This window comes from Trichechus manatus, unplaced genomic scaffold (assembly GCF_000243295.1).
Source record: "Trichechus manatus latirostris isolate Lorelei unplaced genomic scaffold, TriManLat1.0 scaffold00182, whole genome shotgun sequence".
NCBI lineage: Eukaryota > Metazoa > Chordata > Mammalia > Sirenia > Trichechidae > Trichechus > Trichechus manatus.
Genome location: NW_004444118.1, coordinates 708,547 through 724,069, shown reverse-complemented (window position 1 = coordinate 724,069; position 15,523 = coordinate 708,547). Strand labels below are relative to the sequence as shown.

At 45.2% G+C, this 15,523-nt stretch overlaps 1 protein-coding gene across 1 annotated transcript in view; it reads left to right on the top strand.

Annotated features, from left to right (window-relative positions):
• Nucleotides 1-15,523, top strand: part of ANO2 (anoctamin 2) — a 448,737-nt gene that overhangs the window by 363,656 nt on the left and 69,558 nt on the right. The window contains exon 17 of the mRNA XM_012558707.1: nt 1,153-1,348. Within this exon, the coding sequence (XP_012414161.1) occupies nt 1,153-1,348 (196 nt within the window). The remainder of the gene's footprint in view (nt 1-1,152; nt 1,349-15,523) is intronic.

Here is a 15,523-nt window from a genome sequence, read left to right as displayed (position 1 = left end):
CTCAGTTCTACTCTGTAATACATGGGGTCGCCATGAGTTGGAATTGACTTTATGGCAACAGGTTTAGTTATTTTTTGTTTTCTCTCCCCATGTTTTCCAGTTAACTCTCCACAGCCAGCCTCCATCTCCCACAGGAGGAAGGAGGCCTAAGAAAAAAGACTTTGCTTGACTGAAACAAATTAGAATTTTGCTTTGAGCAAGTCACACACTTAGCAGTTCCCAATCATCCCTATGCCCCCTCTAAGAGGCTTACTCAGGGCACTTTCTTCTTACGTCTTTGTGCTTCATGGAAACAATCCTTGAAGGAGAGGAGGAGAAATGGGGGACATAGAAAAAAGGAGGGGCAGTTGGGCCAGTCTAGGAGAGTCTGTTATTATTCTTAAGTTCTAGGAGGAAGAAATAAAGGGACCCTTAGAAGTCAAGCAACTGATAAACTTCCCTTTTAAACACAGCAACAAGAGATTACTGTACCAAATGAGAAATCTGAGTCCTCCATTTTAAGTAGCCTGGAAGAAAAATGTTAGAGTGATCTTTTGTTTAGCCTGAGGATTGGAGTTTGAAAGCCTCACCCCTGATTTCTCTCCCATTTTTCTCCTTCCCTCCCCCAGCAAACTCTAACTGTATTCTTTCTCAGCTCAAACACCTTCAGCACCCGTAATTCCTCTCACTGGGGGCCCAATTTAAATCCCACTTCCTTCCCAAAGTGTTTCCTGACCACCTCAGATCTGCTCACTCCCCAGCACAATTCTCTGTACAGTTCCTTCAACAACTATACTCTGCATTTAGCATTTAATAATGCATTCTCATGCATTGTTTACTTTGGTTTAATAGAAGTTTATCTTATCTCCAAAGCTCCCTAACAAAAAGAATCATATCAGGTGTGTTTGTACACGCTGATTTTTATCCTAAATTTTTTTGTGAGTTATAGATCATATGGAATCTGATAAAATCTAAAGACCCTCTTCCCCTGGAAAATATACCTACAGTCAGAATTCCACCTAAGATTTCAGAGGGTTTGTGTTCCCTTGTTGCCCAGCAATGGACTTCAGATTACTAACACCTGATGTAGCAAATAGTACTGTTGGCTGAGCACATAATAGTTGCTCAAAGATTGTCTGCTGATGTGTGCCTCTCCCTGTCTTTTCTGAACAGATTGCCCTGACATTCTCGATTGTTTTTGGGGTGATTGTGTATCGGATCACAACTGCAGCTGCTCTGTCTCTCAACAAGGCCACACGCTCCAATGCCCGGGTGACAGTGACAGCGACGGCAGTCATCATCAACCTCGTGGTCATCCTCATCCTGGACGAGATCTATGGCGCTGTGGCCAAGTGGCTCACCAAAATTGGTACTGTGCCCTCGAGCCCCATGTTTATCCTAGACCCCTTTGAATGTGGGCAATTCAATGTGTGTGAGGTCGTTGGTGGTAATGGCCCAAACTGAAAAAAGGGATGCTTTTTATAGCACATTTTAATTGGAGAAATGAGGAAACACAATAGTTATGCTGTCAAGGGCCTTTCCTCAAGGTAGGAGTACTTTCTATAACATTCTTGATTAATAGTCCTCTTGCCCATGTTGACTGCCTCATGAGACAGGGAACTCAAAATCCGCTAAGGATAATCCATGGAGTCTCTTCTTTTTGGCCTAACCTAGATGCAAGACCGATTTAACACTTCCTGTTAAACATTGGAGAGTTTTAACTCTGCTCATTTTCCCGGCAGCATTTATAAAGTTTAGGAAAACCTCTTGACACACGAGCCCAAGAGGGTCTTATCTATCCCCATATTGCCAGAGGTCCTAGAAAATCCACCTATTCCCCATGCACTGAGCAGCCTTCAAAGAAGCATATCAGACTTCCCAAGCTTCAAGCGAGTGAGAAAAATGCAGTGGCCTCAATATTCAGACGTGTCATTTGAGCTGCAACCTGCTGTTGCTTGAGGACCAGTCTTGGCAGTCGTGCTTAATAGCTAGGGGAGGGCTGAGAGGCAAGACCCTTTCTTCATCGTTCTTATTCTGGGTGGCCTGCATGGACACTTTCCCTGTTTAGATTTCAGTTTCCAGACTTAGGGGAAGAAGTCCCAGCTTCTGGCTGTTTTCAAAGGGAGGGTGAATTAATGATATGGTGTCTTTAATTCATTGAACAGCTAAAAACTAGACACTTGATAGGATAAGCCCCTCTTCAAGATAGCTTTCCCATGGGAAGAACTCCATAAAGCTTTCACTAATACTAGTTACTTTTTCAGTGCCTTTCCCCAGCTTGGATCTTACTCTTAGACTACATAATGGGCACTTACCTTTGAGTTCTATGCTTATATAGACAGTTTACCACTTATAGTGGCAGTTTTGTTCTCTTTAGAGTGTGTGCATATTGGTTAACGTTAGTACTATTTGTGTTACCTCTTAAACTCCTGGAAAAAAAATTAGCAGACAATTTTAATTCATTGTATTTAGTGATATACAGGATCCTATGGAAGCACTAAGGAGCTCAGGTGGGGAAATGGTTAAGTGCTTGGCTGCTAACAAGAAGGTTGGTGGTTGGAACTCACCCAGTGTCTCCTTGGGAGAAAAGACCTGTCAATCTGCTTCCGTAAAGATTACAGCCTAGAAAACCCTGTGGGGCTGTACTGCTCCGTCACATGAGGTCACTATGTGTTGAAACTGACTCGAAGGCACCCAAGAACAACAACATGGAAGCACTTAGGAGGTAAAGGCATCTAATCTGAGATCTCAGAGATAAGTGGTAGTCAGACAGCCATGTGTATGGTGAGGAGCAGGAGGAGAAGAAAGTTCCTGGCAGAGGAAACAAAATGAGAACTATGGCATTGAAGAGAGATCAGATCCATTGGGGTCAGGAAAGGCTCACAGAGAAGGGGCTGGGCTCTAATCGATGGGCAAATGTTGGCGGGTCTAAATCCAAGGAGCATGTCCAGGATGCCAGAGGTACCCAGCTTGGTGGCTACTCTAAGATTTATGGCATGTCCAGGGCACAAGGTAGCAGGAAATTGGGCTCGAAGAGTTGGTCAATACGTTTCTTTTGGTGGAAGACCTTGAATGCCAGGCTGAGGACTGTATTTATTTCCATAGACAATGCAAAAGTGTTTACTGGAGTTCAAAGGGGCACCCAAAAACCAGTACTCATCTTCCTTGCCTAATCACTGAACCATCTGAGCAATAAGACAAAGCCAAACCCATTGCTGTCAAGTCAATTCCAACTCACAGTGACCCTATAGGACAGAGTAGAACTGCCCCATGGTGTTTCCAAGGGTGTAAATCTTTACGGAAGCAGACTGCCACATCTTTCTCCTGTGGAGCAGCTGGTGCGTTTGAACAGCCAACCCTTTGGTTAGCAGCCGAACGCTTAACTACTGTGCCGCCAGGACTCTAAGACAAAGGCAGAAGTAGACAAAAGCCAAAATGCCACCTTTAAAAGTCAGGAGCTCATACAAGAGACACTGTGGCACAATGAAGGTAAAGGCCAGCCTGGCTCACCAGCCAAGGTGGGATCCCGAGACCTCTCCAGTCCACCAAGGGCACACCACTGGCCCGTCTCTCCCTCGGTGTGGGGAAGGTGGAGCGTAAGTGTACGTGTCAGGACCTAAAAGATGGTGAACTATGCCTGGGCAGGGTGAAGCCAGAGGAAACTCTGGTAGAGGTCCATAGTAGTCCTGCAAATTGGTCATCTGACCTGGGTATAGGGGTGAAATACTAATCAACCCATGTAGTAGCTGGTTCCCTCCAAAGTTTTCCTTAGGATAGCTGGTGTTCTCGCACACGAACCTACGCGGTTTTATCTGGTAAAGTGAATAACTAGAGTCTTGGGGCTGAAACGATCTCACTCAACCTATTCGCAGATTTTAAATGGATAAGAAGCTTGGCTTGCTGGCATGGAGCCAGGCATAGAATGCTAGTGTCTACTGGGCCACTTTTGGTAAAAGCAGAACTGGTGCTGGGGGATGAACCAAACTCCGGGTTAAGGTGCCCAAAGCCACTACTCATCAGACCCCAGAAAAGGTATTGGTTGATATAGACGGCAGGACGATGGCTGTGGAAGTTGGAATCCGCTAAGGAGTGTGTAACAACTCACCTGCTGAATTAACTAGGCATGAAAATGGATGGCGCTGGAGTGTCGGGCGCATACCTGGCTGTTGCTGGCAGTCTGAAAGCACACAAGAGGGATAGGAGCGGGAAGGGTACTTGGGCCTGGATCCCCCACCCCATGGACCCTATGCTGCAATGACTAGGAGGCTGCTGTGGTGAGCCTTGAAACCTAGAGTACAGACCTGGGTAGAGCCACTACAGGTGTAGATCTGGGCGGCAGTAGCAAATATTCAAATGAGAAATTTGAAGGCTGAAGGGGAGAAGGGTTTCATGTGAACAGCAGTAGAAAAATAAAAGAGAAAAACAAAAAAGGATTTTAAAAACCCATTCACTAGCGAAAACAGCTACGTGGGAGGAAATAGCTTAGTAAGAAAGCCAAATAGGCTTCCTAATACTGAATCCAAGACAGATTTACCCTCTCAATCACAGCACCAGTGGACAGGGCAGCCTGCAAGACATAGGACATGGGGGAGCAATGAAGAACACCTGCTTCCTACAGGTCCTTTGCCCCCCAAAGATAGGGCAGAGGAAGCCGGTAAGTGAGGAATGCCAGCTTCATTTTCCAGACTCACCAGCGAGGTAAGCTGTTCCCCCTTCTCTCACCCAAGAGAAGCCAGTGAGGTGGGGAGATAAGGTAAGCCCGGGTAGTGCAACTAATCAACTCCCTCCACATGAAATAAACATCAGGAGTGGATGGAAATGTCCCCTACCCTCTGCCCCCACCCTAGAACCATTGAGGATTTTTGAAGACTGTGACATCATGGGAGCTGTATATTTGCAAAATTACTCAGGCAGGAATATAGCGTGCAACGGAGTAGAGAGTGGCAGGAAAATCTAATGTAAAGGAAGCTGTTGAGTGTGTGGGTAGGAAGTAGGGAACGGAGGAACAAGAAGTCAATGATGATGTAAAACTTTCTTCTTGCTGTCCATTGGTGTTACTTTATTTCACTTTTCTTACATGACTCCAGATGGTAGAAAGACAAGCTAAATGGAGTGGCCAACAGTCAAAAATTCATTAATAAGCATTTAGTGAGCACTTCCCATATGCCATGCTGGTTAGTTTGTCTTTTGAACCATAAAACAGTTTCCACATTGTGAAGCCATACCTACTCCTCCCTTCACCCAAAAGTTCAAACCCATGCTAGTGAACCAATGCCCGGTACTCCACGACAAAGTCTGTGCTCTGGAAAGGAGGAGAGGAGGAGAAGTTCTAACAAGTACATTTCGTTCTTTGTGATAGTGATACTTAAAGTTTTTGAATTTCAAAGAAATTCTGTTAACCCATTTCATCTTCACAAAAACTATGTGTGATCAGCAAAGAAAGTATTATATCCTCATTTTACTGAGGTTCAGACTCAGAGTCTACCTCTAAAATGCAAATATCTTTTGTGCTATTGTTTTAGTTATCTAGTACTGCTATAACAAATACCACAAGTGGATGGCTTTAACAAAGAGAAATTTATTTTCTCACAGCCTAGTAGGCTAGAAGTCCAAATTCAGGGCGTCGGCTCTAGGGGAAGGCTTTCTCTCTCTGTTGGCTCTGAAGGAAAAGTCCTTGTCATCCATCTTCCCCTGGACTATGAGCTTCTCTGCGCAGGAACCCGGAGTCCAAAGGACGTGCTGTGCTCCCGGCACTACTTTCTTGGTGGTATGAGGTCCCCAACTCTCTGCTTGCTTCCCTTTCCTTTTATCTCTTGTAAGATAAAAGGTGGTACAGGCCACATCCCAGGAAAACTCCCTTTACATTGGATCATGGCCTAAGCAAGCTGACACATATTTTGGGGGGACACAATTCAATCCATGACAGCTATTCTGCTGTAAGTTTTTTACTGTCTGCATGAAAGTGGTGCCTTAATTCTGCTGTAAGTTTCTTACTCTGCATGAAAGTGGTGCTTTGGGTCTTTAGTCAGGAACCCATGTGGGCATTTTCCTGGGCTGTTGCCCTTCTGTCTTAGACTGTGTGTTCCAGAGGGCTCAGGGAGGTACTGTGGTGTAGTGGAAGGACCAGTGAAATCTAGAATCCAGTGGAAGGAATCTTTGAGTTTTAGATCTGGCTCCCTCTCTGTTGACTCATCTGTCTCCCAGCTGTGTGGCATTAGGCAGCAGTGAACTTTTCTGGACCAAGTTTTATTGATCCATTCTTCATCATTTTCATCTTTCTTTCCACTGATCATCACCCTATCTGGACCGTTTTCACAGTCTGATAACTATGCCCCTTGCCTTCAGCCTCTTTCCATGGGCCTCTGTCTTGGAAATCCCTATCCAGTCAACCTTTCTACAATAATAGGTTTGGGGGCAGAACTTCTATTTGACCCCCCCAGATAACTCCCCTTTGCTCCCGGGTCAGATATAAACTAGCATTCTAGGATTTCAACCAGCTGCTTCCTACTGTCCTCCTCTGCCCTAGCCAACTCACTCAACTCACAGTCACCCAGATTCCCCTGTGTGTTCTCACCTCAGTGCCTGCTGGTGCTGCTGTATGACCCTCAGCAGCCCTCTCTTTAATGGTCCTCTCCACACCTGTTCCTCCATGAGGCCTGTACTGGACACTCAGCCCTCCATGACTTTTCTCCCATTTCTGAACTCCTCTGGCATAAATGCATTTAACTGTTTATCCATCGGATGTTTATTGAGTGCCTGCTTTGAGCCAGGCACAATTTTGAGAACACAGCAATGAACAAGAGAGACAGGATCCCTGTTCTCGCTATACTTAGAGAGCAATGAGAGAAAGATGAACAATAAAGAAGATAATTTCATAAAGTGTGAGAAAGTAAAGCAGAGTGATGTGCTAAAAAGTGGTTTGGGGTTGTGCACTTTGGGTTAGGTGGCCAGGAAAGGCCTATCTGGGGTGGAAACATTATAGCTGAGACTTGAATGACAAGAGAGAATGAAACCAGCCACAGAAAGATCTGGAGGAAGAACGCTAGGGAGAGATAACAGCAAAGGCAAAGCTGTGAGGTGGAAGTAAGCTTACAGTGTATTATTTACATCACTCATTGGATGTGTATCATGTACTGCCTTATATTATTGCTGGTATTTTCATGTATGCTTCCCAGTATTAGAGTAGACTAGACTGTGCTATGGTGATATGGTAATAAATTAACCTTAAAATCTTAGTTGCATAACAAAGTTTTTTTTTCCTTGTTCACACTGTGTCTAGTGTGAATTGGCAGAGGTCTTTACGTCACACCGTTGCTCAAGGACTCAGATTGATGGAGGCCTCCATGGACACTATGCCAGGGAAAGTTTCAGAGAGAGCTGGAGGGTCACATAACCCAAACCAAACCAAACCCGTTACCATCAAGTTGATTCTGACTCATAGTGACCCTGTAGGACAGAGTAGAACTTCCCCATAGAGTTTCCAAAGCCATAATCTTTATAGAAGCAGACTGCCACGTCTGTCTCCTGTGGAGTAGCTGGTAGGTTCGAACCACCAATCTTTTGGTTAGCAGCTGAACACTTTAACCACCGCACCACCAGGGTTCCTTAGAGGCTATCAAATGCCTCAGTCTGGAAGTGTCATCCATCACTTCTGCTCACAGCTCACTGGCTAGAACCAGCCTAATTATGAAGAAGCTGAAAAATTTGTGGAAGCACAAGGCCATTCCATGAGCAGGAAAGATCTCTCTGCCCCCTTCTCCAACTAGGCTACAAGGTCCTTGAAAGAAGGAACTCTGCCTTACGTCCCTTTTTTCTCCTACATAATGCCTGACTCATAGTAAATTTTTAGCACATATATGTACAGTGATTGGTGAAATACATTTCTCTAGTCATTCAAAAATTTTTTGAGGAATACGTGTAGGCTAGGCATCCTGTAAGCCATAGTAGAGGCTACAGTGATCCTTTATGTAGTCATTATTTCAACTCTGCCTGCTTACAAAAGGACATGAGGAACTATCGAGATGAATAAGGCAAATACAAAGTACTCATGATGGGAGGACTGAAAGATGCAACACAGACATTAGAGAATTTAAAGTTTCCTTAGTGGCAAAGAATGTACATACTAATAGAGCTAGTCATACAAAGCGGCAGATGACCCACATGTTTGCAGGCATAGGTATGACTTGGGGCTCCCCATGGTCTCCATGGGGGCATAAAGCTATGGATAATACCACCTAATAGTGTGAGGATTCAGCCAGGCTTAGGGGCTTCCCTTGCCATTCTCCCGCAAGATTTAGTGCCCATCTGATTTCCTGCCCCCATATCTCCTGATTGGTGAGGAGGCTTTGAGGATGGGCTTTGATCACCAAATGCAAGCAACTGATGTAAGCAACCCCTCCAAGTCCTCAAGTGTTTCCTGTATGGCTGGGTGATGCAAGATCAATTTTCTAGAAGCGTCTCTCAACAGGCCCAGGTGTCAGGCCTATCCAAGGTCCATTCGTGCCACAAATATTTATAACAAAAAACAAAATTTGTTAAATATCTTGAGAGTGATTGGCTCAGCGATGGTAGATAAAGAAGGTAACTGTCTCCCTAGCTGCCATATAATAATAGTAATGGGCCTGGGTATAAGGCATGCTATAATCTGGAGGCAACCCGGCACTGGCAAAGCAGGGACTGAGCTGAAACCTGAGGTGGTGGGGTGGAGTTGCTAGGGAAATAAACGAAGCTTTGGAGCCTGGTCCATGAGGGAGTCTATTAGGCCAAGGCATAGTGTATGAAGTGTGTTGCTGGGTTCAACAAGCATAAATAATTGAAGTTTACTTGCATGGGTGTGAGGATTCTGATTAATGGGTGGGACAAGGACTGTCTTAGTCCTCATTGTGCAAATCTGCTGGAAAAGACCTCTTTAAAATCTTAAAAAGCAAAGATGTAATTTTGATGACTAACGTGCGCCTGACCCAAGTCATGGTATTTTCAATCACCTCATGTGAAAGCTGGACATTGAAAAAGTAAGACCAAAGTAGAAGCGATGCTTTTGAATTGTGGTGTTGGTGAAGAATATTGAATATACCATGGACTGCCAGAAAACCCAAAACCAAACCCATTGTGTTGAGTCTATTCCAACTCATAGCAACCCTATAGGACAGAGTAGAACTGCCCCATAGGGTTTCCAAGGCTGTAAATATTTATAGAAGCAGACTGCCATATCTTTCTCCCATGAAGTGGTTGATGGGTTCAAACCACTGACCTTTGGTTTAGCAGCCAAGTGTGCTTAACCACTGTGCAACCAGGGCTCCTCAGACTGCCAGAGAATGAACAAATCTGTCTTGGAGGAAGTACAGCCAGAATGCTCCTTAGAAGCAAGGATGGTGAGACTTCATCTCCCTTACTTTGGATACATTATCACCAGGGATCAATCCCTGGAGAAGGACATCATGCTTGGTAAAGTAGAGGGTCAGCAAAAAAGAAGACCCTAACAAGATGGATTGACACGGTGGCTGCAACAATGGGCTCAGACATACCAAGGATTGTGAGGATGGTGCAGAACCGGCCAACGTTTTGTTCTGTTATACATAGGGTCACTATGAGTTGGAACTGACTCAACGGTACCTAACAACAGTCCCCAGGGATGTGTTCATTCTTGGAGGGATTAAGATGGTGGCTATAGAAGGAGGATTCAGTACCTGGGAGAGGATGTCTCAAGAGCTGGGCAGGATATCAGGACCCCAGACAAGCAGGCAAGCAGGACAGGCCCCATGGAGGAAGGCTAGGATATGAGGCAAGGCAGCTAGAGTAACAAGCTGATGAGTGAAGGCATGGCTCCTCCTTGGGTTGGGACACAGAGATAGACTGTGCCTTTAAGGCAGGAGGCAGGCTTCTCAGCCCACCATTTAGGAGCAGGATGTCTAGTGCTCCTGAAAAAATACATTCTGGACAAAGCACAGGTCTCAGGCTTGGCCTGTAAGGGGCCTGTTCGTACTCTAGCTTTGGGGGATTCTTGTAGTCCCAGAGTGAAGGAGGCAGGGCTGACACCCACTTCTAGGATGAATAATCAAGATGTCATTGCTTTGCCTTTATCAGCATCAGTCTCCAAGTCCTAGTTCCCCACCTGCTTCTCTTCTTCCTCTTCCTTTCAACACTATGTGCAAAATGCTGGGTTGTGTGGAACTGCACTATTCATTCTTCACTCTCCATGAGATCTCTCCAAGGTACAGGGTCGGGATTACTGCAGATACTTTAAAAATGAGGTATGAGTCAAATCAATTCACCAATTCTTATAAAATTGGCTATGTGTATGAGCTGCTTAGACATTGCTGATAGCCTACTCACTGAATGTCATGGCCCCAGAGGCTACTGAAGTGGGGGCAGGAAAGTGAGCAAAAGAGGGAGTGAGGAAAGGAGCCTGATTTTTATGGAGTACCTGCCATGTACCAGGCACTGTTAACCAGTAGCCAGTTGCTGTTGAATTGACTCCAACTCATGGCAATCCCGTATGCATCAGGGTAGAACTGTGCTCCGTAGAGTTTTCAATGGATGATTTTACACAAGTAGATCTCCAGACCTGTCTTCCGAGTCAGTGTTAGGTATTTGCATTGCCCAGGGATTCCACCAGGCAGTGTCAGGCATTGTGTATATATGGTCTCACATAATTTTCACAATAACACTGGGAATAGGTCATTTTCTTCACTTGACTTATGAGAAGGCTGAAGAGGTTTAGAAACTTGACCAAGGCATGCAACTAATAGTGGTGCACCTATATATGGACACACATATACACAGTGCATATCCTGTGTCAAGCACCGTTCTAAGCACTTTATTTATATCAACATACTTAATCCCCAGAATAGCCCCAATGGGATAGGTAGTCTTAACACTGAGACACACAGAGGCCGAAGTCTTATAGCTAATAAGGGGTGAATCTGGCTTCAGTGTCCATGCTAAGACCAGGATACTTTACTGCCTCATAGTGTGTAGCCTTCCTTTCCCTCAGGAAAATTTAAATTTGTTGAGAAAGCAAAAGAAAACATAATAAAGGCTCTAGAAGCTTTAATATGCAATGTACCCACATAGGTGAATGACCATTGGTGAGGATCTCTGGAAACAGGGACAACCAAGTGGGTTAGATGTCCCCGAGCAGGGAGGATGCAGCGGGAGCAAGCTCAGAGTACCCCTGTCAACACACACCTGTCTGGTAGGCCTAGATGCTGAGGGGACATTGGCAGGTTTACAGACTTCGGGGTCCCTCATGCATTATTAAAGAAAGAAACAAAATTTATTAAAATAAAATGTTAATGCCACCAAGAAGTCCTCCGTCCAAAATTTTGCATCTATTTCTAAGCTAATCTCAGCAAAAGGCAATCTATTACTTCTCTGGAGAGAAAAGAGGGAAGAAAAGAAAAAGGAAGGGGGAGAAAATCAGTACCAAAGGCGCAAATGGCTGCTGTGGCATCAAAAGCATTTTCAAGAAGAATATTTTGGGTATATATAGATGGATGTAGTTTTCCATCTGATGTGGACAAAGTGTGTTTTTAGAGTGAAGAATGAAAGTGTTGGCTTTATTGGACTCCACACACTGGATGTGAGGAGTCCGAGTTCTGCCGACGGAGCCTGATCAGGAGCGTGTGTCCAACAGCACGGACACATGTGGAGCTGGCCGTGGCCAGGTGGAGCCTGTGCCTTCTTGGGGGGAAGACCGTCGTGCTAGTAAATAGAAACCTGGCCTGAGAGCCAGGTCTTCTGGGTTGTATGCCCGGCTCTGCCACCAGCTCCTGCCTCTCTGGTTGGCCTCGGACAGTGGGGGAGGCAGAGCCCCCTGCCTGCCCAATCTGTCAGGGCCACAGAGGGTGTGGCAAGCACAGATTCTACCATTGTCTGAGGACCGCTCCCTTCTGGTGATGTTGGCTTAAATTATTGTAAATGTCTGGGAAGGAGAGAGGATGGTGGGAGTCTGTTACTAATAATAACCAAAAAAAAAAAAAAAAGACAGAGACAAAATCATGGTTGTGGTCCAGGTTTGTGGAGCAGCTCATCCCAGTTATATGAACTGCTATCAGTAATACTGCTACTTATAATAGTTTCATACAGCTGGTGTGAACTACATCCTAAACTTGGGCCATAACTATGATCACATCTCTTGTGTTTTTCCAGTTAATTACTGAAGCATCCATCTTTCCTATTAGCAAGATGTCCAGAATATTCCTCTCCCTCTCTTCGAGTTTTCTAAGAACCCAGGGACTTAAGTCATCCAAAAGAGGAAAGGAAAGAGGGTGTAGTGGTTATTCACTTGCCGTCCCCTCTCTCCGTATTTCTTCCCCACACTTCCCTGCTCTGTTCTGTGCCCCTGAGGATGAGACCAGTAGATTGTATCACTCAGGCTCCCTCCACTCTGGCTTCTGGTTGGGTTCAGCTAATGGGAGGCATTGGCAGGAGATTAGAGGGCAGAAGGAGAGGGAACTGGGGGCATTTCTTCTCTGCCCCTCCCTGATTCTCCCACATCTCAGGCAAAACTGTGTCCCTTTGTCACTATAGCTCTCACAAGGCCAGTCCTCTGTGATCCTCATGGGACTCCAGTCACACCAGTTCCTCTCTTATCCCTATAGTCTCTTCACTACTATAGGTAGTGCCTTCATTAAAATGGTGTATGACTGCAAATATTTTCACACAGTGGAAAAAGAAAAGAAAAAAGAAGAAGAAAAATCGCTTCATTTGAGACATCTGAGGTGAATTCTGTTTCCTCCTGGGATCCTGGCAGATAGAGAGGTCAGGCCAACACCCACACTTACTTAAACAGGGAGACACCTGGAGTATGACCAGCCCATCACTCCTTTGGGTCTTTTTGTTACTCAGTGTTGCTCTTGGAGATGGGCCCTGTCCTGTCTGAGAGAGAGGCTGGACCACTACTGAGATAGCACCTCCACACTGCCGATCCTGCACATGCCGTGGGGGCTCTGCAAGGGAGGACACCTCTCTCCTTCAGGCTAAGCCCTATCTAGGGGCTGCAGCTGTACTGGTCCCCTCTTTCAGGATACATACATATCCACCCCCCTCACCAGGATGTCGTCTACCACAATGACCCAGAACCAATGATGCTGTTTCTCCAGAAATCCACCCTGGGGCATACGACTTTTCTTTTTAAACCTCAAAACTCAGCGGATCTGATTATACCCTCCTTAACCTCCCTTCTGAGGGAGTCAACCTTCAGTGATTCCAAGGGCCTTTACTGTGCTTTTGGCGTTCTGGCGGACAGTGGTTAAGAGCTACGGCTGCTAACCAAAAGGTCAGCAGTTTGAATCCACCAGCCACTCTTTGGAAACCCTGTGGGGCAGTTCTACTCTGTCCTATAGGGCCACCATGAGTGGACGGCAATGGGTTTAGTTTGGTTTTGGTTTTAGTACCCTTTTAAAGGAGATTCCTCAGGTAATACCAATGTGCCCATTGCTGACCTTCTAAAAGAACTCCGTCAAGGATTTTAAGGTAACTGGCTGGCACCTCCCTCACTAAAGAAGAGGAAACAGATATACAAATTAAATCTCTAAAAGAGAACTTTGCTACACTGTAATAATACAAACAAGTGTTTGGGGCCTTACACTATGCTTGACACTTTCCCTGCATTATTTCACTCGGTCTTCACAACAAATGTTCAAGGAAGATGTTATAGGAAGCTGCCATTTTAGGAATTAGGACATCAAGACTGTGAGAGATAAATTTCCCTTATCTGGGGATACTCCAACAGAAGGATTTTCTGACTGCCAGCCCTGAGTCTTCCTCAGTACTTCTGTCATAGTCTAGTGAATTGTTTTATAGGACACAGAAGGCTAGAAGTGGGAAGAACTTGGGAAATCCCACAGTCCAACCTCGTCATTGAGACATTGACTTGTTTGAGGTTCTGATTCTTTGAAGCTGGCTAGGTACTCTGAGGTTCTCAATTCCTGTAATGCTTCACACCCTTTGGGGCACAACTCAGGGAGAACACAAGCCAAGAGGGGCTAAGAATTTACTGTCCTGTTTATTGAGCTTTTAATTTTCCCCCTAAAACTTATTATCATTTACCCATTATTCTCATCTCAGTAAATGGCACTGCCACCCACCCAAATGCTCAAACCAAAACCCAGGTGTTATCCTGGATTTCACTCTTTTTCACCCCAGTCTATTGGCAATTATTGTCCATTCCACCTTCAAACACGTTCCAAATCTTTTCACCGCTTTTCACAGGCTCCATTATAAGAATGATCATCTCTTGCCTGGACAATTACAACACACTGTTAACTTGTCTCTCTGCTTTCACTTCTGCACGCTCTACAGTTCATACTCTGTGATCCTTTAAAATTTGATTTCACTGTATCACTTCCCTGCTCAAAACCCTGAGGTGGCTTCCCAGTGAGCTTCCAATGAAATCTGAAGTCCTTCCAGCGGCCTACATTAACTGACCCCAGTCTTCCTCTCAATTTCACCCCACTAATTCTTTCCTCAAGGAGACTTGGTGGCACAGTGGTTAGGTGCTTGGCTGCTAACCAAAAGATTGGTGGTTCAAACCCACAAGCTGCTCTGTGGGAGAAAGAGGGGGGAGTCTGCTTCTGTAAAGATTTACAGCTTTGGAAACTCTATGGGGCAGTTCTACTCTGTCTTATATGGTCGCTATGAGTCTGAATTGACTCGACGGAAATGGGTGAGGAATTCTTTCTCCTTACTCAGATGCTCCCATCACTTGGACCTATCTATTTTTTGTGCATCCCTAGGTCTTTCCTGCCCCCAGGCCCTTGCCTTTGCTGTCCTCACCATCTGGAATACTCTCCAGGTCCTCTTGGTACTGGCTCCTCCTCGTCCTTTAGGTGTCAGCTTAGAGGTCACCTTCTCAGAGGCCTTTCCTCCACTCTTTCTAAAACATTCTTCCTACACCCTTGTCTTCTCCTTCTCATATCGCTGCATATTGCTTTAATACTCATTGCTCTCTAAAATGATCTTATTTGTCCACCTTCCCCTTCTAGATCACAATGGCAGTGCCTACATGTGGCATATGATAGTCACTTGATCGATATTTGTTGAATTAATGAAGTAAGATAAGGATGGAAAAGGTAAGACAGAGCTAAGAACATCCCTTTTGGGTTGTCTTCCCAGGAATGAGGCTGGAGGGGCTCCATTCCTCCTCTCTGGGAGCTTGTATGTGTTCTGTGTGTGCTGGTCTGGATGACCCATTGGTGTCAGGGAGCCTCTGTGGCCAGGGACACCTACTTGTTCTCTCCCTGCTCCTGTCCTTCTCATGGGTTGGGGGAGAACATCCTCATAAATAACAAGTAAATGGGGAAATCCATGCACAATGCCTGTATATAGTGCCTGGTATGTAGTGCACACTGGCTATGGGGTTGTCATTGCTGGCCCTTAACAGAGCATTACGTTTGAGCTCTTGCTTTTGCACTCTCTCAGTGCTTCCTTCCTTTTTAGGCCTTTTTTGTTTGTTTGTTTTTAATTTTTTCCTTAAAATTAGGTGTTCCAGGGCACTGTCACCATGGGCTAGACCTTTACCCAACACAGTAAGGACTTATGT